The sequence below is a fragment of the Ostrea edulis genome, chromosome 7 (genome assembly GCF_947568905.1).
Source record: "Ostrea edulis chromosome 7, xbOstEdul1.1, whole genome shotgun sequence".
Classification (NCBI taxonomy): domain Eukaryota; kingdom Metazoa; phylum Mollusca; class Bivalvia; order Ostreida; family Ostreidae; genus Ostrea; species Ostrea edulis.
Window position 1 is genome coordinate 87,909,306 of NC_079170.1, and position 24,504 is coordinate 87,933,809.

General features: G+C 34.2%; 2 protein-coding genes across 2 annotated transcripts; both read right to left on the minus strand.

Annotated features, from left to right (window-relative positions):
• Positions 1 to 561: 561 nt before the first annotated feature.
• LOC125674099 (ryncolin-1-like) lies at positions 562 to 5,488 on the minus strand. Its single transcript, XM_048911139.2, has 6 exons — positions 5,397 to 5,488; positions 3,998 to 4,137; positions 2,714 to 2,853; positions 1,974 to 2,070; positions 1,570 to 1,734; positions 562 to 856 (listed from the first exon to the last, which is right to left on the minus strand). The coding sequence occupies exons 2-6, from the start codon at positions 4,089 to 4,091 to the stop codon at positions 606 to 608; spliced, it is 747 nt and encodes a 248-aa protein (XP_048767096.2). The 5' UTR covers positions 4,092 to 4,137; positions 5,397 to 5,488; the 3' UTR covers positions 562 to 605.
• A 10,245-nt stretch (positions 5,489 to 15,733) lies between these two features.
• LOC125654478 (ryncolin-1-like) lies at positions 15,734 to 24,302 on the minus strand. Its single transcript, XM_048884442.2, has 6 exons — positions 24,217 to 24,302; positions 23,720 to 23,842; positions 19,297 to 19,436; positions 18,804 to 18,900; positions 17,794 to 17,958; positions 15,734 to 16,017 (listed from the first exon to the last, which is right to left on the minus strand). The coding sequence occupies exons 1-6, from the start codon at positions 24,296 to 24,298 to the stop codon at positions 15,773 to 15,775; spliced, it is 852 nt and encodes a 283-aa protein (XP_048740399.2). The 5' UTR covers positions 24,299 to 24,302; the 3' UTR covers positions 15,734 to 15,772.
• Positions 24,303 to 24,504: the final 202 nt, after the last annotated feature.

Here is a 24,504-nt window from a genome sequence, read left to right on the forward strand (position 1 = left end):
ATCACTCGGTCAAATGTTGTCTGACGTTTTTCATACCGATTGTTAGAACGTTCGTGGCACACTGATTTTGACTATGGATAACTTCGTTTACCCGATCAAGATATAGGCCTCATGGTGGGTGTGACCGGTCGACATGTGATGCTTACTTCTCCTAGGCACCTGATCAAACCTCTGGTGTGCCCAGAGCTCCGTGTTTGCCCAACTATCTATTTTGTATTGCTTGTAGGATATATGAGATTGATCACTGTTCATTATCTTCATCTTTCATACATCTTTGCGTGAGTTTTTTTAAATTTTCGTTTGCTGTTATTTACATCAAATGCAACCATATCATCAATTAATGACCTTTTAAAAAATCACCAAGATCTCGTCCATGTCCCTTTAAGGGTGTATTTTTACTCCAAACATCAAAACACTGATATTCTGTGTAAGTAGAGATTTAGATCCTGTGGGGGATACAGAAACGTAAGACACTAAATTGCCTTATATATATTAAACTCTGTTAACTATTTAGAAGTGACTGACTGAAAACGAAATAGACATTTTAAAGAGTACAAGACACTCTACTAACATGCTTTATTAAGCTTACTGAGAAAATGTATTTACTAACTTAAAGATGGTCGGATCATCATAGATGGTGTTTTCAATGCTTCGTACCTCTTGCCCCACTTATACCAGTTGAGGTATTTGGAACTAACCACGGCGGAGTTAACATACCACCCATTCAGGTTGGCACCATAACAACGTTCATACCACCACGCTCCTTTATAATCTGTGGCACAGTGTTCTTTACTCGTGTCGTTGTCCTGATCTTTTGTTGAAAATTTCATTCCGTTATGGTAGCGAAGACTGTCTCCTTAAACATAGAATAATACATATAACCAGATACTTTCAGCTATAACACGATATCAATTAGTATACCTCCAAATATTTGAGCAACGTGTATTACTTAAAAGAGATAATTAATACAAACCCTGCATTTCTAAAGCAGACGTTTAAAACATCTGTCCAGTTTTATGTCGGTAACTTTCATGAAAATATAAGAAGCCTTAGGTATGACCATGTTTCAATAATTTGAAAAATAATGATACTAATATAACGACTGTTGTCTCGAATTCTATGATAAATACTGTAAATGGGGAAATGATTGCGGTGGTTTAATTTCGCTATGTTCGCGGTCGGGGATTTTTTTCCCGCGAAATTAAAACATCCTCAATCCTTTTGCAAGTGTGACACAATACGTTTTGAACAGTTACCAGTAATCAAATAGTCAAAATAAAATTTGAATTTCACAAAAATAAAACCACCGCAATTAGACCAATATGAAAAACTGCGAACTTTTGGCACTGCGAAATTAAAACCACATACAGTATAAGATAAACTATGGAGAATCCTATCTTTTAGATAAACCAAAGCGATATGGATGGTAAATATTTGTTGGATTTCACCTGCTCCTGGTGATGTCTCAATATGACTGAGATATGCATGTAAAACTGAAATCGATTAATTTACACATTGAACAGTCATTACAAGTGGTATAACCTGAGAGACAATGAAAACTATCCTAACCTGCATTTCCCTGGTATCCTGATACAGTTAGCTTATATTTGCTGCTTTCGTCACCCACAGAAATCTTGGAATATTTGGCGTACGCCTTGTGGCCGTTAAATTTCTGAAGGTCCACACGAAGGGCATTGTTGCCGGATTTTGTCAGCAAGTGTAGGACGTCGTTTCCTTTAAAGGATAAAAGTTTCCATTTGCAATTCATCTGTTGACAATAACGTCCATTTATTGGATAATGAAATTGATAAATATTCATTATCTTTACTTTTTATCTTTTATTGAATTTTTCTCCGTTACTGTAATAGATCCTTTTTGTTTTATCATATCATAAGATATAAGTAACAGGATGATTGAGGGAAATTATGACCTTTATCACTGTTTGTTATCTTCACCTGTCATCATTTATTTACCTATCCAGTAGTCTATCTTGGGATCTCCAAATCCACTTTTGCAGGTTTGCCAGTCCCTGAAAAAATTTGCCGACCCATGAAGTCTTTTATGGATGACCTACAAAGGAGAATTTTTATTCAAATGGATTTGATATTAAACATTTGTTATGATTAATGTTTAACTCTTTTCCATCCGCATCAACATATTCCTGACTGCTATCTAATTAGACACCAAATATATTTTTACTTGCATTTCAACTACAATTTGCATGACAGAAATTACAACGACGTACATGAATGTACTAAAGATGAATGTTTTTAACATTTGCTTTTAAAATAAATTTTAGATTATATTTCACTTACAATTTGCAATAATAGAATTATAACGATGTATTTACTTTAAGAAGAAAACTTTTAAAACTTGCTTCTTATGTGATACTAAAATAGCAAAAATATTTTCTGGTCACTCATCTCAAAATATTGATTATTTAGATAATGGATATTATGCACATTTGCACCAGCCCTTATTCTAATGCAATTCGTTTCAATTTTTTACCAAAAAATAAACCAACAAACAAGCTGTATCAGGAGACTGAAAGACTGATTGCAAACCCTAACCTTATCACTGATTATATTAAAATTTAAAGTGTTGGATATCCACGTCCATAATATAATTATTATTTTCTCTCTGCAGACAAGGTCATTAATAAATTAATAGCATTACAAATACATGTACATGTTGATTACAATAGATTACACACCGTCCAGCCGCCTCCTTCTCTTGTCATGTCACAGTACACGAGTTTCTTTGTTTTAAGGTCCGGATAAATCGCATACACTCCATCCTGCTTTCTTGTATTTGGTATCTTCTTCAATATGCTCGCACAGTCCCTGTACTTGGCTTGATGGAGTAAAACATTCAGTTGAGGTAAAAATATCACATATTTTTGAAATTCAGATTAAGAAAACAAATAAAGTATGGTATATAATCAACAAGAAAAATAGAATATAAAGTATCTAAACTTGGTGAGATCATTTATATTCCAGTCCCAAAGCTGAAAGCCATACAGCTGATGAGCATGATATTTGAAGAAAACTGGATATGTAATTTTAATATCACACGCTACAAATTTTATTTTCAATTCGAAGAGTTATTCAGTAATGCATAAATCTAGATGCCAAAGTCGCTTAAAATCGAATTGAGTATTCAATTGTATATGAATTTTCAACACGTGTGGCCAATCATAATCCTGAAAACGGTGATCTCTTTGGTGCTACTAACTTTTGCTATTTTTAAAGGGTTTTGCGAATTCCTAAAATCCGAAACATATGACTAGTTTTTAAATAAAGGCAGGATTCTGACAGGCTTCTGACAAACGAGTTGATGGTGCATGGGTTTCAACAGTCTCGTTTAAAGTCAGTATTTCGGAAATTGTATTGTCGTAATAACAATCTGGTTTGCCAATACAATATATCATTGTTTCATACCTAATGTTAGGCCGTCTTGGCACACTACATTTGACTACGGATAACTCCGTTTACCTGATCAAGATATAGGGCTCACGGCGGATGTGACCGGACGACAGGGGATGCTTACTCCTCCTAGGCACCTGATCCCACCTCTGGTATATCCAGGGGTCCGTGTTTGTTCAACTCTTTATTTTGTGTTGCTTATAGAAGTAATGAGATTGATCACTGTTTGTTATCTTCACCTTTGAAACGTCACAGAAGTACAATTTCATCGAATATAGTTTCTAATGGTAGTTTGCAGATAATGATTTCAGTGGCACTTTACAGATAATGCTTTAATTGTAGTTTACAGATAATGTTTTAATGGTAGTTTACAGATATATTTTCTCATGATTGGCAGTTAACCCCACCCTTTTAAAATGTAGACGGTAGCTCTCATTAATCCTTCTGAATATTTTTGAATCAAAAGGTTCAAGTACTTGTCTTCATTCTCTACTGCTGTTGTTGTGTAGCTTTTCGTCCTTCATAACTGGCTATATATTACATTTAATGAATATGAATTAGATAAGACTTACGCTGTTTCTTATTCAGCATTCCATTGATTTTATAAGTGGAAACAACTTTGACGTTGAAGGAGACTGGATGGACATCTTCAATGTGGGATTTCATGATTTTCCAGGACCAGGAAATGTTCTTCAGATGGTTTGCAGCTTTTCTGTATTGTTTCAATGATATAAATATACTTCTTTTTATCTTATATTTTAGATCAAAAAGATTTAAAATCAGTTAAATCTACAATGAATGTTCAAAACTCTAGAAACATGTAATTTTGGAATTAATTTTATTAAATGGATAAAAAATACTGTATTATAAAAATCCTATCTTCCGTTTAAAAAATAATGTCTGTATCTCTAGAAAATGCCAGATGCACAGGGGAATTAGGCAAGGCTGTCCAATGTCAGCGATTTTATTCCTCTTTGTTGCAGAAATTCTATCAGATAAAATAAAATCCGATAGTTCGATTCCCGGCTTCACAAATAAAAACTTAGAAAATGAAATTAAAAATATTCAACATGCAGACGAATTGACACTGGCTTTCGGTGATACCGATTCTCTAAAACACGCAATAAACACCATTAAAAGTTTCTGTGAATTAGCAGCGTCAAAAATAAATTTCTCAAAAACAATGTATTTTACTCGGAAACCTGAGAAACCAGCTTGAAAGAGTAGAGTGAATAAAGGTAATTAAGAAAACCGTAAAATATTTAGGTATTTATGTAGGTCAAGATAAGATTGAATGTTACAATAAAAACTGGATGAAAATATATCACGAAACTGAAATGTTATTTAAATCATGGAAAATAAGAAAACTATCATTATTTGGAAAATGTACAATCATTAACTGATTGGCTTTATTAAAATTGACTTATGTTACAAACATCTTAGAATTACCCGATCCTAAGTTTATAAAACACATTAATACGTTATTATATTTTTTTATGGAATAAAAAAGATAGAATCAAAACGAACACATTGATAGGGGATATTAAAGATAGTGGGACAGGTGTAGTATATATAGAGTCTAAATTCAAAGCCCTAAAAGCCATGTGGATTCCCGGCCTTATTACAGGTAATAATATCATTAAAAAATACCCAAAAAGAAAACAGACAAATACTGTATAACAATGGGTTTTTTTATTTTTATTTATGTAATAAATTTTTTCCCGGAATTTTGCAAATAGGAAAAATTACAAAAAATAGAATCGTGAGAGAGAGAGAGAGAGAGAGAGAGAGAGAGAGATTATAACGGAATAATACAATCGCAGAAATTGAAAACGCCTAATATAAATTGCTAACTTTGTGGGATCAAATCGCAAAAATGTCCACCATCAGAAAATGCCCGTCATAAGATATCTCATCATATCATAAACATGATATGGACATTGTAAATGGATAACTTAATAAGGTACATACTGTGAATCGTTGGATGGACTTTGTCCGTGTTGGATCTGTCAGGCAGAATAGTACATAACCACAGTAGGACGAGACACTTCATTGTGTTAATGTCGTTTACTGTTACAAAACAATCCAACATATCTATAATACCCAACAAATGCAATCCTCTAATTTGTTTGACATCCGACACCTTTTCATGAGAAATCTAATCTAGTTTGCTATACATCCATGCCACAGTAACATGTATATAAGACTATGTGTTGTGTGAGAGAACATGATAGAAATGTTAACACTTCAAATCCCTTGTCAAATGTACATTTTGGGTCCTGACAAATATTTTCTAGAATATCTACAATTTTTTCTTTACATATTTATCTCAATAGATCAGGTATAACTTAGAACACAACATTAAAATATAGTCCCGCAATAAACGCCCATAACCTGTTCTTCAAATAATTAAAATATACACTGCATTGATACTTTGGAAGATGACATTTGAAATGTTTCAAAATAAGCTACAGGTACGAAAATTACGTCATACCGAACAATTAGCTTTTTGTATATGTGTATGCGTAATTCTATTGATTATATGTATGGTCAGTTTCAAATTATGGCGCTACAAAAGTGGAAGATATCAACAAGTTTTTGTCAGCTTTTAGCCTTTTACTAAGATGTCCATTCATCTACATATACATATTTCACTTATTTTGTCTTTATTTGCAAAAGATGAAATGGGTTTTTGTCGTCGGTTATATAATGCAGGGTTGAGTCCAGGTGTTATGTGCAGATCAATATCCAGTGATGGACACTCGGTAGGGTCGAAGTGTTTAAAATACACCTTTAAAATAAAGAATTACGAAGTACATCGATCTCTCATTCAATCATCTAATAGACCACAGTTATCTTTATCCAATCATCTAATAAACCTCAGTCATCTTTATCCAATCATCTAATAGACCACAGCCATCTTTATCCAACCATCTCATAGACCTAAGAGTGCACCTACCACTTTCATAAAGCGTATCACAAGTGTTATTGTTTTAATGATCGATAATTCAAGAAATATCTCATTCATTGATGACACGAATGGTAACTACTGTTTAGTATTGAATTCTACTTCACACTTGTTAATGGCTAAAGTAGTTATTCTGGTCACGTGTAGAGGATAAACAGTACACTGATGAAATTGTGATGTTTATTCTTAGTTCTGTTTTGTCAATAGTAATGGTCACATTACCACGTGGGCGCCTTAATTCATGCAGGGACGACAGCTAGTAGAGTACTATTGGGAAATCTGAACCGTGATAACTACATGAACTCTGTATGTACGGAAATGTACACGTACAGTGTAGTACTTACTGTTGATAAAAACTCGTTTCATTTCTTGGTACTGTAAACGTACTTTTTTCCACGGGTTCATAATTACGCGGAATCACAATATCAGTTTAATCCGCGGGTAAAAAATTACGCGGATTCTTTGTATGATTACAAAGTACGCTTTGTATGATTACAAAGTACGCTGTGACAAATCTCCGCGGAAAATTTGTTCAATGATATAAATAGTAAATATTCTATCTACACTTACGGTCAGCTTGTTTTCCGTTGAGAGAGAGAAAGAGGGAGAGAGAAAGAGAGAGAGATAAAGAGAGAGAGAGAGAGAGAGAGAGAGAGAGAGAGAGAGAGAGAGAGAGAGAGATGAAGACCGAGTTGAATTTAATTTTTGGCATATCTTGTATAATATACAACAAAATTAAAATCGTTCGGTAGAATGTAATGTAAAATGACGAAACTATAAGTGTTCGTTAATAGAAATTTGAAAACGCACTGATTTATACAAATTGCAAATTAGCGCCGCACAAGGATTCAGCTTTGCAGGCAGCCATCTTAGTGCAACTGAGCATTTCTCCCGATTTATTCTGAACCTCTGATACATGTAACATGTTTATTCTAAGATGCATTATGATGAATATTGTCGAGAAAAGAGGATAGTGTTTGCTTGTTTGATTCATTTCCAAATATATTTTGATAACGTTATCCACATAGGACTAATATTAATATTATATATGCTGGAATAAATTACAAACTCGTTTTGATATGTGAAGAGTGCACCTTTTTATTAAATGACATCTAAGAACAAGAGTATTTGGTGTTTTTTTCTCAACACAATGTTACCACACAATACCACTCAGAGAAACATTAAGAGAAGCTGTCAGTAATCATGGAGAATTTTTTGAAAAGTGCAAAAAAAAAAAAAAAAAAAAAATTCTACAATTTTATGCAGTGTCATTGATAAAATTATTGAAAAAGCATGTGTGAGTCACTTAAACTCAAATAACACAGCGTTATTGATCACTTTGTTGTTACCATGGTAACAAGGACAAAGTCCTTAAAAAAACAGTGAAATATACCTTTTTAAAGTCCAAAATAAATACAATTAAGATAATAAGATACATATTTTTTTAGTTTAAGGTAAATGAAAAAAGGCTTATATAAAATTTTGATGAAATAAGAAATTTAAATATCTCAGCTAAAATAGTTTCCATGGCAACCAATATACCTTGCATTGTATACAGTCAAAAATTCAATAAAACAATATATTTTTAGCTAACTTTTTTCAGAAATGCAACACAATCAGACAAGGTCTTTCATATGTAAAACTTATACGGTACCAATTTTGATGCACCAGATGCGCATTTCGACAAATAATGTCTCTTCAGTGATGCTCAACCGAAATGTTTGAAATCCGAAATAACTATGAAGTTTTAGAGCTAAATATAGCCAAAAACAGCGTGCCAAACAAGTGTAGCCAAATTCGTCCATGGATAAGAGCTATGCATGAAATAACAAATGTTAGATTTTTATTCAAAAAAATAAAATCAGTTAAACAACTTCTAGTTTTTTGTTACTGACCTGACCAAAAACACCTTTTTTTCATGTTCAGCTACATTTTCGAAAATCTATCTAATTACTAGGCTAATGATCTAATTTTAGTCAAGAACATTTGCCTTCTGGGTGCATGCAAGGTGAAGATAACAAACAGTGATCAATCTCATAACTCCTACAAGCAATACAAAATAGATAGTTGGGCAAACACGGACCCCTGGACACACCAGAGGTGGGATCAGGTGCCTGGGAGGAGTAAGCATCCCCTGTTGACCGGTCACACCCGCTGTGAGTCCCATATCCTGATCAGGTAAACGGAGCCATCCGCAGTCAAATCAATGTGCCAAGAACGGCTTAACAATTACTGCATCAATTACTTTCTAAGGACATGCTAAGTTCTATTGAAACTTGTAAATGACCTTGTCATACAATATCAAGGTCACATACATTAACCAATGACCTTCATATTTAATTAGTTGACCTAAACTGCATTTGGATTTAATTTAAACATGTATATATCTTTATCTACTAACCAACCTGTGTATTACTTTTTTCTAAATCACATATTGCTATGGTTTATATATATTATAGTTTATTGAGAGAGAGAGAGAGAGAGAGAGAGAGAGAGAGAGAGAGAGATTAATTAAGTTTGTTTAATGGATGCTTGCAGTGCATTACTATCAATTATAACTTCCATATGATCAGGAAGATAAATTGAATAGAGTCTATATGCAAAGTTGATATAGAATAAAGAAATATCAGGAAATAGATATAAATCTCCGAAAAGTTAAATGAATCACAAGATTCTATTTTCAAAACTTTACAAATTTATTTTTCAAACCCATAGACATGAGTTTGAAAAATTATAAACACAATGCTACTTTATGAATAATATACTCTTAAAAAGTATCAACTATGGGAAAATGTACATAGCAAGGTCGTAGAACATAATTAAAATCACCAGGTTCTTTAAGTTTACTATGGGGGGGGGGGGGGGGGGTCTGCCATTTGATACATACAAGATGTTGGAATAAGTAGGCCTCAAGTATTTCTATATCGAAATCTCTATGAAGTCTATTGTTTTATTACATTTGATATATGGATGTGGTCTAAAATATATGAATTACAGAATTTGTAATTGGAAAACGTGTGTGCTATACTCATAGCCAAATAATGATATATAGGAATGGGATATTTGTTAGAGGATCTATCAAAAAATCCCCCCCTTCTCCCTTCTCATCAGAACAACAATCCACATCGTTATCTATAAAATATTTTGAAATACGAATTGCATTAAAATAGAAAATACATTGACCATTTGATAGGCGATAAATTATTTCAGTGAGAATGAAATACTTTGAATACACAAAAAGTGTGTCACAATGCATGTTGAGTATGACGCAATATGAGGTGAAAGTGTGACGTCAGCATTGATACTGATTGAGTGTAGAAAATGATTTAGATTTCTGTTAGGCGGATCTTTGTTTTTTTTAAAGAGAAACAAGTGTTCTACAATAGATATACTTCGAATCTTATTTACGGGTGTTTACTATTAATTTACTATCTGTCACTGAGACAGTTTGTATGAATTTGGAATTATTACATGAATTCTAACTTCACTATTAACTAACATATAAAATTAAATTTACAGAAAAATAGGCAAATCTTTACATCACCTTTTAAATTTCCTGTTAAATGAATTCCTAATGACCGTCCAGAATTTGTTATGATGTCTGCTAACTGATTTATTCATTTCTTCCTTTAATTCTAGAGAGTTCGCACCAAGGGGGATAATAATTGTGTAAAATAGTAGGTACTAGAGTAGAGTTTTCAGGGATTTTACAAAAAATGGTAAATTGTTTAACTGTTTTTATTTACTATATTGGTAGAATAAATAGCTGGCTTAAAAATGGTATGTAGAATTAATGTCAGCCCTGCTGCGTTTCACAGAAAATAGTGTCTGAAAAGAAGTCATAAATGCTCTTTTTTACCTTAATTTATTATTTTTAAGAATAAGCAAGAAATTACACATTTTTTCAATCACAAGTACCATAATCTAAGTGTTTTCTTGAATTTCCATTCACTGTACATTGTTGGGAAATTGTTTTATTAGAAATATTTGTGAAAAGATTAAAAACTTAACATCTAACGATTTAACTGTAGGTATGGTCCGTTGCCATGGGAACACAATGCATGGTTCCAGTAATTTTCACTTTTTTAACATTTACTATCACCATACACAACAGTGTGAGAGTTTCGTTCAGATTTGTGATTTTTGCACTTTCCACTTTTTTAAAGACAATTCTCAATGGTTACTCTTAAAAACCAATAACCCAACAGAATTTTCATTCCTTTAGAAATATGTCTCATCATTTCATCTCGATCAAATGTAATTGTATTTCTCGACAATCTCAAGAATGTTCTCAAATAATTCGAAAACAATTTTAAATAATGTGATTAATTCTCACACATTTGCCTCATCGAATTCCAATGTTCTCAAATGATTCCGAAGGTATTTTCATTCGCTTGATGAAATCTTAAAAGTATATACCTCATTATCTAAATCAAATCTAAGTGTATGATCTCAATATATCTCACATTCTAAAGGAATGTTAAATCGAATTGATCCCACTTAGATTTTTACATAATGTATCTCTATCTTTTAAAACTGTTGATTATTTTTAATTTGTTAGTATCACACTTCTTAAAACATTTGAAAGTAAATTACCTTTTCTCAAACAATATGTTAATTATGCCTAGATATAATAAACCGTCCCTTTATAAAACCCTTCTGAGAGTCACCTATGATACTTGTTAGTACTTTCTTTAAACGATTTGCTATGGCACTAAAACCAATTTTGTAATCAACATTAATAATGATATTGGTCGCCATTTTTTTATATAGCGTCTATCTTTTTCTTCTTTGGGAATGCAAGTTATTGCACCTTGGGATTGAAATTAAAAGACAAATTGCTGATTTTAAAAACCATGCAAAGTACATCATGAATTGTTGAGTCCAAATCAGTGTATTGTACAGAAAATGAACTCTAGTTCTTATGTTAAATTTTTATATCAGGTTTTGAAGGAAAAGGAGTTCATAGCCCCACAACTCAACAGAGAGAAGTGGGAAGCTTATCTCAGTGATACTATTTCAGAAAAATGTTGGGAATTTCATTGTATTATTTTAATGATGATACAGTATCTAATCCATGGTGCCCTAGGTGAGGATTAAGCCCCTTTTTGCATCCACTGTACGTGCGTCTGCGAATATTCATATATGTTATATAATATTATGTAACAATAACTCCTTTATATGACCTAGAAACCCATTATTTGAGGTGTCTTGCCTCATGTAGCAGGGTAAACGATGATTTCTCTCGTGTAGAATTAAAATACCTTGAGCTAATCTTTTTTTTTTTTTTTTTTTTTGCTTATATCAAAAATTGAAATCAAACTTTCTGAATTCAACAATATTATCGCAACCAACAGCCAATACTTTTCCCCGTTTCTGATTATACACAATAATGTAATATATAACATTATTTTCTTTAATACATGTAATAATTGACACATGTATATGATTTTGGCACACTGATTTTGACTGCGGATAACTCCGTTTACCTGATCAGGATATGGGGCTCACGGCGGGTGTGACCGGTCAAAAGGGGATGTTTACTCCTCCTAGGCACCTGATCCCACCTCTGGTGTGTCCAGGGGTCCGTGTTTGCCCAACTATTTATTTTGTATTGCTTGTAGGAGTTATGAGATTGATCACTGTTCGTTATCTTCACCTTGCATGCGTCCAATCCAGGAGTCCCTGGCACTCTAGGCGAGCATTATTATGGGGTACTTGATAATTTAAAAAATTAGGCTTAGATCTATATAACTTTGAATGCTTTTCAAATAATTTCAAAACAATGTTGTGATTTTTTATTTTCATATAAAACCTCCTTCTTCTCAATTTACTAGAACAAAGAATTTTTTTAAATTTGATATTGGTTTTGTAGGCTTATTGGATTAAATTTGAAAATCACATAACGTTTTGATCTCTAAATCAAAAGTTAGGATCTAAATATGTTTGGTTAGCATTATAGTACAATACCGGTAAAATTGCTATAGCTGCAGAACACACTTTGAACGAAAGTGTAATACACAACAACGTCCACAGGCCTCATCAATGTTTTCATTTTCTTATCAATACAATGAATGCATGTATAACGTATGATAATGTGACATATCAACAGAGGTAGATTAATTTCATGCACAGCCAACAATTGATATTGTTAATCTGTCTTTGGTAGTCTTATTTCATACAAATCACAGGTAGGATACTCGGTCCGATGAAAAAAAAAAAGCAAAAACAAAACACGGAACGGAAAAAGGAACAGAACAAAAAAAAACGGATCAGGATATTCCAAACATATTAATCATATAGTTTTCCTAACGAAATATAACATAGCAGGTAGACTTTGTCTTGATTCATGCATTAAGGAAAATCAATGCACATTAATTTATATCAATGAAAATAATTATATGTTATTCAATTATTTTGCACAATGTATTAAAATTCCCTGTAGGCCTACCATAACACTAACAATATAGAGTGCATACATTCAGCAATTAGTGCATTCTATATAATTCGAAACTTTTCAAACAAAACGCATTGTGAGCATGCAAGGTGAAGATAACGAACAGTGATCAATCTTATAACTCCTACAAGCAATACAAAATAGATAGTTGGGCAAACACGGACCCCTGGACACACCAGAGGTGGGATCAGGTGCCTAGGAGGAGTAAGCATCCCCTGTTGACCGGTCACACCCGCCGTGAGCCCCATATCCTGATCAGGTAAACGGAGTTATCCGCAGTCAAATCAGTGTGCCAAGAACGGCTTAACAATCGGTATGAAACACGTCAGGCAGCATTTGACCCAATGCGAGGTTATATTGACGAACTAGATCGCTATAACGACCATAGAATTTGCATCAAATACCACTGTATTAAAAAATATAAATTACAATTAAACACACAGTGCACGGTGAAAAAATTCACTAACCTGTAAGTCTACGTTTTAATGAGGAATATCTAGCACGTATATAAGATAATACTTAATCAAAGTCATTCTCCACATCATACTTCATTGTGTCTTCAGTAAAGAATGGAGGTCTGGGTAGTTGAACCTTGAACTGTCCTCGTTTCAAAGGACAGTCGACACATTTTAAAAGGACAATGCCATCAAGGGGCAAAAGGATGCTTATCTTTTCTGTCTTCATAAAATTTCGTGATCAAAGCTAATATTAATCTAGTCAAAATGGATGAATAGAAATGACAAATGCAGCGAAGTCATATGATTTGTTAAAAGACAAACTTGAAACATTGTGTTTTACATGATTATATATTTTTAATGAAAGTTTTCCCGATTTGATATCTAACATTCTGATTTTTGAAAGAAATATAACGATATATGACGCAGTGACCAGTCGGTATTCATTTGAACAAAATTTCCAAACTCACAACACTCAATTACTAGCATTAAATGTCACTAGTCCGTTAATGGATCGGATCAATTTGTTTTTCGTTTCTTATATTGTTCTTCTCTTTTTCAAAGAGGGTGGGTGGAGTGAAAAACTCATTATGTATGTAGCTGCTCGCTAATATATCAACGCTGGGTTGCAAGACTATTGTAAACCGTTAATTAAACCCTTAAAAAGGCAACCAATGATTATGTTTTAAACACTGCACCTCAACAAGAAGCACTGCCACCATTTTTCTTTTTAATTTCCTAAACTCCTTCAAAATCGGAATCAAAATATACACTCCCCCAAAAAATTGACATTACTCAAAATCCCAGGTGCAAATCTCTTTAAAAATTAGAACAAGTCTAATTGGCTCAAACAAGTCATTTTCTGTAAATAATAACAATTTCATGTATGTTACAAGCTGCTATGCGGGTATGTTCAACGCTGCCTGAAATGCAACAGCGGACATTCATTCATGTTGTGGACCAATTCAAATGCACTTCCGACCCAACCTAACTAATTCAAAGTACTCCTTTCTAGCACCTACTTCAAACATCATTGACGCATTTCTCGCCGCGATTGGACCCCTTATACACTTTTCTGTCTTGAAGCAGGCCCAATACAACAACCACCATGGCTTCGAACTCCAATCCTTGACAACACCAAAACACCTTGGTCATGGGTCGTTCCCTCATAATTCTTCATGTCTTGGTCAATATCCAGATCCCGTCTCCGCCAATTTAAACAAAACCGGCACTGTTGTTCAGACAATTTGGTGCAGGTTCATAATATACATTACAGGTGCATATTACACTACATATTCCTCCCTTTTGATTGTTCAATATCTTGTAACATTTCAAACTTTCTCCACGTTTTTAGAATGGGCAGTCGAATTCAAAACACCACAAAACCATCATTGCAAAATCCTTGTGTTAAAGCATGCATACTTGGTTTCAGGTTTTATACCATTTTAATAGCATTGTGTATTTTCCGGACAGCAAATGAGCTACACCAGACACTATAAAACTCGACAGGTGGCACAGGATCGGCTAACCTTGGTTGTGGAGGTTACTTTCAGGGGATCAGGTTAGATTAACGTGGCGATCTTTATGGTTAACGCCCCAGTTTTGCGTGATATAACGTTTCTAGAATCGGTACCGTTTGCGTTGGTGTTTACGATATAAATTATCAATTTCCAAAATAAAAAGAGCATTCCACAAGTAGGAAACATTGCACTTGAACACATTCTGAACAGTCAGTCTGCAAAATCATATACGGTTATACGTTTCATCACGGAATCGGTTTAATGGCATCATATGACCTCGGTAGCAAAGCACGATGTTGTCAAAATCTAAAGCGATACAAATGTTCGCTCAATACGTGGGACTGTAAACAGACGCCTGTCATTAGCTAAATAACCACGCGCGGAGGTCAGGACATCACGGCTGTCAAAAGCATTTAATATTTCGGTATAGGTTAAGGATATTTAGGGTGCTTGTACACAGAAAAAGAACAGCAATGTTTCGTTCCTAATGATTTTTCATCGAGGTCATCAGCTTAGGCGCCATGTTGAGAGTTGAGTCACATAACATGTAAATATAAACAGGGCTCTTGCCTCTTTCGAAAATGAAAAGTATAGACGTCTCAAATATATTTTTGCTTCAGTTGTTGTGTTTTAATTTACGTGTTGTGATTTTCGAAACATATCAAATGTAATTAGATATCTACATCATTAATCAATCATCTTTTTCAAAATCACCAAAATGTGTTCATGTCCCTTTGAGGGTGTATTTTCACCTAAAACGCTGATATGATGTGTGACGAGAGAGTTAGATCTTGTGGGTGATACAGGAACGTACGACACTGAATTCTAATTGCTAAAATATATAATGCTCTGCTAATTATTTGGAAGCAACAAACTGAAAACAGTAATAAGGAATACAAGACATTGCACTACCATATTTTATTGAACTTACTGACAGAATGTATTTACTATGATGGTCGGATCATCATAGATGTTCTTTTCAATGCCTCGTAGTTATTTCCCCAGTGAAACCAGTTAGGGTATTTAAAACCATCCACGGCGGAGTTAGCATACTGTCCATTGAGGTTGGAAGCGAAACAAGTCCCATACCACCACCCTCCTTTATAACCCTTGGCACAATTTCCTCTATGTGTATCGTTGTCCTGATCTTTCGTTGAAAATTTCATTCCGTTATGCTCGTTGAGACTGTCTCCTTAAATATAAAATAACTAATAAACCAGCAACGTTTCTGACATAACACTCTATACAAGAATATGCTTCCAAATATTTGGACAACATGCATTATTCAAAAGAAATGATTAATACGAAGCCTTCATTTCTACATCAGACGTTTGTTACATCCCAAATTGTCACCCCATCCAAAATCGTCGCCCGGTATCCCAAATCGTCGCTCTGGCGACGATTTGGGACAAGATTGCACTACCATTAGGGGCGAAGATTTGGGACAAGATTGTACAAAATCGTCGCCCACCAATATTTTGTTTACGTTTTTAATATAGATTACACAGAAGTTATTTTATTGTACCCCCTCTTATATGGGGGTACATAGGTTTCACTTGGTCTGTTTGTCTGTCTTGTCTGCACTCATATCTCTGGTGTTTGTGGACCAGGCTGAAATTTTGTATGTAAATTACAATTGACCCTCTGATGTGCCTTCCCAAAAATGAGAATTATCGAATGAGAGCTTAAAGCGCCGCGAGCTGTGCACAATTTTCAGCAACTGTGCAATATCCCTGGTGTTTGTGAACCGATATGTGGGTTACATGTGTACCTGGCATGTGCTTACCGTAACACGAACTCTCTTGATCGCGAGCTCAGAGCGCCGCGAGCTGTATTAATAGTGAACTATTTCAGACTGTCTTTCTGGTGTTTGTAAACCGATTTAGCTGAAATTTGTATGTAGGCTATATATGGTACAAAGCACATAAGTTTCACTTATTTGTTTGTTTGCTTGTTTGTTCATTCACGTATTGAGAGAGAGAGAGAGAGAGAGAGAGAGAGAGAGAGAGAGCGAGTAACGAGTCAAATAGAAGTATTGAAAAATAAAGAGGAAGGGTGGATGTTTCTCGAGGTTTTCACGAGTGTCCAGACGGCGAGAGAGTGTCTAAGCGGCAGTTAACAGACGCAATCTAATATAATTTGAAGTCACTAACAAACCTGTGGTGCACAAGACCTAACAACCCTATGATCAGCAGAATGACCCTACAACAAAAAGCAAACTGATTTATTGTCGGATACATCCCTCTCTCTCTCTCTCTCTCTCTCTCTCTCTCTCTCTCTCTCTCTAACAACAAATACAACTCTTTCAATAGTAACAAAACCACTACCAACCAAAACAACAATAACAAATACTGTGAACATAATAAATCTTTTTCAAAATTATACGACAGAACAAGTAAAAGACGAAGTAGAAGATTAAAATATCTTGCTTATAGGGTCCAGAGAACCTTTTGCGGTCATAGATGGACCACAGAAGAAGAAAGAGGAGGAGAGAAGAAGGAGTTAACAAACAGGAACAGTTTCTATGTAAATGATGTTTCCAAATAGTTGTAACAAGGGAACAACAATTTGGGGTGTGCGGTTATGCCCAAATCGTCGCCGACGACGATTTGGGACGTGCGACGATTTGGGGTGTAACAGACGTTTACAGCATGTCTCCAGTTTTATATTGTTAACATTCATGTAAATAGAAAAAGTCTTAGGTATCACCATATAACAATAATTTGGAAAATAATGACACTTAAAGACTGGCTGTTGTCTCGAATTTTATGATAAATATAAAATAAACTCTAAAGAACCACGTATCTTTTAGATAGTCCAAAGCGTTATGGATTGCCAACATTTGTGGGATTCCATCTAGTGCTTGTGACGTCCCAATATGATTGAGATATACTGCAAGTCGATTAATTTATACATTTCATAGTCATTACTAGTAATAAAACTGAAAGACAATGAAAACTATCCTAACCTGGAGTGCCCTTGTATCCTGATACAGTTAGCTTATATTTGCTGCTTTCGTCACCAACAGAGAACTTGGAGTATTTAGCGTATGCCTTCTGACCGTTAAATTTCTGAAGGTCCACACGGAGGGCATTGTTTCTGGACTTTGTCAGCAAGTGTAGGACGTTGTTTCCTTCAAAAGATAAAAGATGACAATTCAATTCATCTGTTGAGAGGCATATTTTTCTTAATCTATTTTCAATGCATCTTCATCGGCTTTTTGAAATATTTCTAGGAGTCGATGTTTACACTTTACTCAATTTTATATCCTTTTTAGGATTATGAAATTGATTAATATTTCTTATATTCACATTCTTTCATGAAAATTTTCTCAGTAATAAATCTTTGTCGTTTTATCATATCATGTGATGTAAGGTAACAGGATGCACCTGAAAAAGTAGGACCTTTAAATACATTCAAGATCAATTATGACCTTTATCACTGTTCGTTCTCTTAATTTTTTCATATACAAAGGGGATGATTTCAACTTCACCATCGCCAACTTATTATTATCCTCTGCATATGGTGTCTACATCTCTCAGATGCTTCGATACGCAAGAGCTTGTTCTGCGTATGGTCAGGTTTTTTTAATCGAAGCAGGCTATTGACAAACAAGTTGATGGTAAAGGGATTCCATCAGTCTCGTTTACAATCAGCATTTTACAAATTATATGGTCGTTATAACGATCTAGTTTGCCAATACAATCTATCATTGGGTCAAATGCTGTCTGACGTGTTTCATGCCGATTGTTAGGCAGTTCTTGGTACAATGATTTTGATTACGGATAACTCCGATTACCTGATCAAGATATAGGGCTCACGGCCGGTGTGACCGGTCGACAGGGATGTTACTCCTCCTAGGCACCCGATCCCACCTCTGGTATATCCAGGGATCTGTTTTTACCCAACTTTCTATTTTGTATTGATTATAGGAGTTATGAGATTGATCACAGTTCGTTATCTTCGCCTTTCACTTACCTATCCAATAATTTTTCTTGGGATCTCCAAATCCACTTTTGTAGGTTTGCCAGTCCCTGTAAAAATCTGTCGACCCATCAAGTCTTTTCTGGATGACCTACAAAGGCGAATTTTGATTGAAATGACGTGGATGTAATACTAGCCATATGTCATTAATGTTTTGATATTTTCCTTCCTCATCGAAATTACATTTCACTTACAATTTGCAACAATCGAAATCATAATAATGCATGCACCCTAAGAGGAATATTTTCAAATCTTAAGTTTTAGCATGTAATTTTAAAGTAATAGAAAAACTTCAAATCACTGATATTAATGATTTTTCATGTTCGATATTATCTGCACTAGCCATTATTCTTAGGCAATCTATTTCATTTTCCCCATAGAAACTATAAGTACTGATAATATAAAAACGAAGTGTTAGATATATATATCGATAATATGAATAGCGTTTCTCTCGTCAGAAAAAATCAATGACCACGAGATTACACACCGTCCAACCGCCTCCTTCTGTTGTCATGTCACAGTACACGAGTTTCTTTGTTTTAAGGTCCGGATAAATCGCATACACTCCGTCCTGTTTTCTTGTATTTGGTCTCTTCTTCAATATGGTTGAACAGTCCCGGTACCTGACTAGATAAAGTAAACATTCAATAGATATAACATTACCAATTAATTCAAATTAAGAAAACAAGTAAAGTGTAGCATGGCATCAATAATAAAAACAAAATATAAAGTATCTAAATTTGATGAGATCATTCAGACTCCAATCCCAGAGTTAAAAGACACTCATATGAAGGGGGTGGTATTTGATGAACAACGCATATGTCATTTTAATGTAAAAGTTATACGGTACCAATTTTGATGCACCAGATGCGCATTTTGACAAATAATGTCTCTTCAGTGATGCTCAAACCAAATGTTTGAAATCCGAAATAACTATGAAGTTTTAGAGCTAAATATAGCAAAAAACAACGTGCCAAACAAGTGGAGCCAAATTCATCCAAGGATAAGAGCTATGCATGAGGGAGATAATCCTTAATTTTGAAATGAATTTCTAAATTTTATAACAGCAATTTAATATACATCCGTATTTTCAAGCTAGTAACTAAGTACTTAGCTACTGGGCTGTAGAGACCCTCGGGGACTAACAGTCCACCAGCAGAGGTCTCGACCCAGGGGTCATAATGTAAAGGTTATATGGTACCACATTTGATGCACCAGATGCGCATTTTGACAAATAATGTCTCTTCAGTGATGCTCAACCGAAATGTTTGAAATCCGAAATAACTATGAAGTTTTAGAGCTAAATATAGCCAAAAACAGCGTGCCAAAAAAGTGGAGCCAAATTCGTCCAAGGATAAGAGCTATGCATGAGGGAGATAATCCTTAATCCTTAATTTAATATCATATAATAAAAATCTTATTTTCAATTTGTCATTTCGTCTCTTCTTCAATATGGTTGCACAATCTCTGTATTTGGCTTGATGAACTAAAATATTCAGTTGAGATTCAAATTAAGAAAATAAAGAAAGTGTAGTACATGTATATGATCAACAAGAAAAACAAATTATAAAGTACCTAAACTTGATGAGATCAGTCCCTAAACTAAAAGATACTCAGATGATGGGGGGGGGGGGGGGGGGGGTCTTTGATGAACAACGGATATATAATTTTTTAATATCGCACGCTACAGATTTTATTTTCAATTCATAGAGTTATTAATCATTGTGTAAACCTAGGCGCCAAAGTCGTTTAGATTCGGATTAAATGTTCGATTGTATATGAACTATAACCAGCATTTTCAATATGGGTGAAAATAATAATAAATATGAATAGCGGTGTTCTTTTGCATGGTGCTGAATTTTGCTAAGTTTTAGGGTTTCTTGAATTTCTAACATTTGAGAGATACTGTACAACTCCAATTCCACGATCTAAAAAATTTTGCAAATTCTGCTTGAATGAAGTTGAGGATGAGAAACACTTCCTATTATTTTGTACAAAATACGATCACTTAAGGAATAAATATTCACAACATTTGGGTGATTTGAATGCAAATTCCATGAAATTCCTCATGAATGCCGACAATTATGCATTCACAAAACATATTTGTCAATATTTGAATGAGTATTTTAATCTAAGGTACACTGAATTGAGATATCAGGACAATTGTGGTTAATCTAAAAATGTGCATTATGTTATATTTGTATATATATGCTAATATATGATGTTAATGTATGATGTACGCCTCATATTTGGTAATCCTCAATAAAACATTTGAATTCGAAAATTCGAAGCTTTGAAACGTAACAAAATAGAATTTCACCGCGTACAATTATTAATGGTAGTCTACAGATAACGGTTTTTATGATTAGCAGTTAATCCATCCCCTCGGAATTGTAGTGGGTAGCTTTTATCAATGCTTCTAAATATTTATCAAGTCAACAAGTTCAAGTGATTGTCTTCAGTCTCTACTGAATCATGGTGAAAAAACGAAACTATTGCAGACTGGTGTTGTTGAGTAGCTTTTCGTCCCCAATGATTGAAAATATAGTATATTTACCCTTGAACAAAGATACAATATAACAGAATTGCTCTCATAATAGGGCTCCCCCTCCCGTGTTTTATTTCAATTCAGAAAACTGTTTTATGATAAGCCAATCGGATTTTAAATCAAGGTGAAGATAACGAACAGTGATCAATCTCATAACTCCTATAAGCAATACAAAATAGAGATTTGGGCAAAAACGGACCCCTTGATTTATCAAAGGTGGGATCAGGTGCCAAGGACGATTTAGCATCCCCTGTCGACCGGTCACACCATTCGTGAGCCCAATCTTGATCAGGTAAACGGAGTTATCCGTAGTCAAAATCAGTGTGCCAAGAACGGCCTAATGATCGGTATAGCACAATTCACTTCATTTGACCCAATGATAGGTTGTATTGGCAAACTAGATCGCTATAACGACCATGGAATTTGCGAAATGCTGATTGTAAACGAGACTGTTGGAACTCCTGCACCAACAACTTGTTTGTCAGTAGCGTATCCCGATTTAAAAAATGACCATATTCAGAACAAGCTCTTTGTGATCGAATCAGTTGAGATATATAAACACTATATGCAGGTGATAATGGAATATTACTACATAAATATGGGAAGTTGATGATGGAGAAGCTGAAATCATCCCGTTTGTCATAAAATTGAGTTGTTAGTTTGCCGTTAATATCTATACCCAATAAAATACCTAAGTATGAAGTAGAATTTGACGACTCTGGTGGCTTTTATTTCGAGTTCACATGGAGCATTGATAATAGATCGAATTGAAGGTCACATCAAAAGATTTTTTCTCCTAATAAATTCTGCTTCATGAGACTATAAAAACAGTTCAGCTAACAAAGGAACACTGTTCATGTCCATTGAAATTCCAACAGATTGTTGGAAGACCTGATCACCAGAGACCACGAAGATATTGTCAGTGAGGAACTCTTGCATATTCATTATTTCAACTTCAAAGTTCTTTTGTATGGAATCAGAGTGGTGTTTAACAAAGTAATTTTTGAATGACTGATCACTAGATACGAATATTTCCTTTATCCATTTTTGTTGAAGAAGCAACTGTTTATGATGTCAAAAATCTAGTCTACAATTCATTGCTAGGAATGGTCGTGTAAAGTGTTGAAAAGTCATACGTTTTGATGTTGATTTGAGAAAAGTTTTGCGATTTCAAGTTTACTAAAAGTTCTTTAGAATTTTTTAGAATCCACATTTGATTTACACCACTTCTGGCATATACAGTCGCACAGTGAGTTTGAAGGTTCTCCTTCACAGCTGTTAATATTTTGTAGGAGCAAAGATCATAAATCCATATGCCTGAATAAAACCCTATTCATAAGATCAAGGTAGAAAATACTGTATTGTATGTTTGATTTTCTTTGAATTTTCCAAAGGAATTTGATAAAATGTCGACTACAAAATATATTAGAAAAGATGGCTATCTATCTTAAGTTAAAAGGTTGAATATCAATGTCATCAATTTGTGTACTATATAAAATACTTAACAGTCTTATTTCCGTTTTTGCTTTGAAACGTAAGGTAAATCTCCATCAAAATTAAAGAAGATGCTTCGTAATTTTGAAATGAAAAGGTGAAGACAACAAACAACGACCAATCCCACAATTCCCACAAAGAATAAAAATTAAGATTAAGGCAAAGCCGAACTCCTGGATATACCAGCTTTGGGATAGGGTGTCTGGGAGGAGTAGGAATCCTTTGTCAACTGGTCACATCCTCTGTGAACCCTTATCGTGATCAGATAAACGGAGAAATCCACAAACAAAATCACTATGTAAAGAACGACCAGGCAATTGGTATCAACGACGTTACACAGCATTTGACTCAATGACAGGATTTATGGGTAAATTATATTGTTATAACGATCATTGAATAACTGAATTTCAACAAGACTGTTGAAACCCTTGCAACATTAACATACTTCTCAACAACCTGTCTCGATTTAAAAACTCATCATATGCAGAACATGCTATTGTATATTGAATCAGGTGTGATTCATACATACCTTACGCAGGTGATAATGTAGTATTGCTACATAAATATGGGGCGATGGAGAAGCTGAAATCATCCCGTTTGTCATAAAGTTGAGTTGTTAGTTTAGCGTTAATATATCATCAAAAAGCATCTAAGTACAAAAAAGATGTGGAAGACTCTGAATCTGTTTAGTTTTGTTTTAGTTTTCTTGATTTAGATGATTAGAATATATATTTCTGATGTTTTATTTGCCAAACCTTCAAATGATTATGCCAGTAATTTCTTAAAAGTTGTTAGGTAAAGATTATTTCATTTTTATGTTAAAAATGTATTGATAGGTATTTCATAATATCAATTAGATAAGACTTACGCTTTTTGTTATTCAATATTCCAGTGACTTTATAAGTGGAAACAACGCTGAAGGAGACTGGATGGACATCTTCAATGTGGGATGTCATGATTTTCCAGAACCTTGGAATGCTTTGCAGATGTTCTGTATTGTTTCAATGATAGAAATATACTTCTGTTTAGCTTCTGAAAGTTTTAAAATCAGTTCAATCTGCAATTGAACTTTGATATCTCAAAAAGGCGAGTACTGTATAATGGGTATTGTGGAAATTTTACGAATGGGACACAAATGCAAGAGAGAGAGAGAGAGAGAGAGAGAGAGAGAGAGAGAGAGAGAGAGAGAGAGAGAATGCAACAGCAGATATTAGAAACGCAGAATATAATTTGCAACCTTTATGAGATTATATCATATTGCAAAAGTTTCACCACCAGAAAATATCCGCCATACGGTGTAACATTTTATCGTAAATATGATATAGTCATTGTAAATAGCATTGAATAACATAATAAGCTACATACTGAGAATCGTTGGATGGACTTCTTGCGTATTGGATATGTCCGGCAGAATAGCACATAAACACAGTAGGATGAGACACATCATTGTGTTGATGGCATTTACTGCTACAAAATATTTCAACATATTTATAATACGTAAGAAATGCAATCCTCTAATTTGTTTGAAATCCGACACCTTTTCAGGAGAAATTTAATCTAGTTTGCTGTGTCCATGTCACAGCAACAGGTATATAAGACTGTTTTGTGTGAGAGAGTATGATAAAAATCCATTGTCAAATGTACATATTGGTT

Excerpts from the sequence above, each read along its gene's own strand:
- LOC125654478 (XM_048884442.2), bottom strand. The coding sequence starts at position 24,298 with ATGATGTGTCTCATCCTACTGTGTTTATGTGCTATTCTGCCGGACATA. Across the intron at positions 19,437-23,719 it reads AATATTGAATAACAAAAAGC|TCAGGTACCGGGACTGTTCA; the intron begins GTAAGTCTTATC and ends TACTTTATCTAG. Across the intron at positions 17,959-18,803 it reads CAAGAAAAATTATTGGATAG|GAAACAACGTCCTACACTTG; the intron begins GTAAGTGAAAGG and ends TATCTTTTGAAG.
- LOC125674099 (XM_048911139.2), bottom strand. The coding sequence starts at position 4,091 with ATGAAATCCCACATTGAAGATGTCCATCCAGTCTCCTTCAACGTCAAA. Across the intron at positions 2,854-3,997 it reads AATGCTGAATAAGAAACAGC|CCAAGTACAGGGACTGTGCG; the intron begins GTAAGTCTTATC and ends TACTCCATCAAG. Across the intron at positions 857-1,569 it reads AGGATACCAGGGAAATGCAG|GAGACAGTCTTCGCTACCAT; the intron begins GTTAGGATAGTT and ends TCTATGTTTAAG.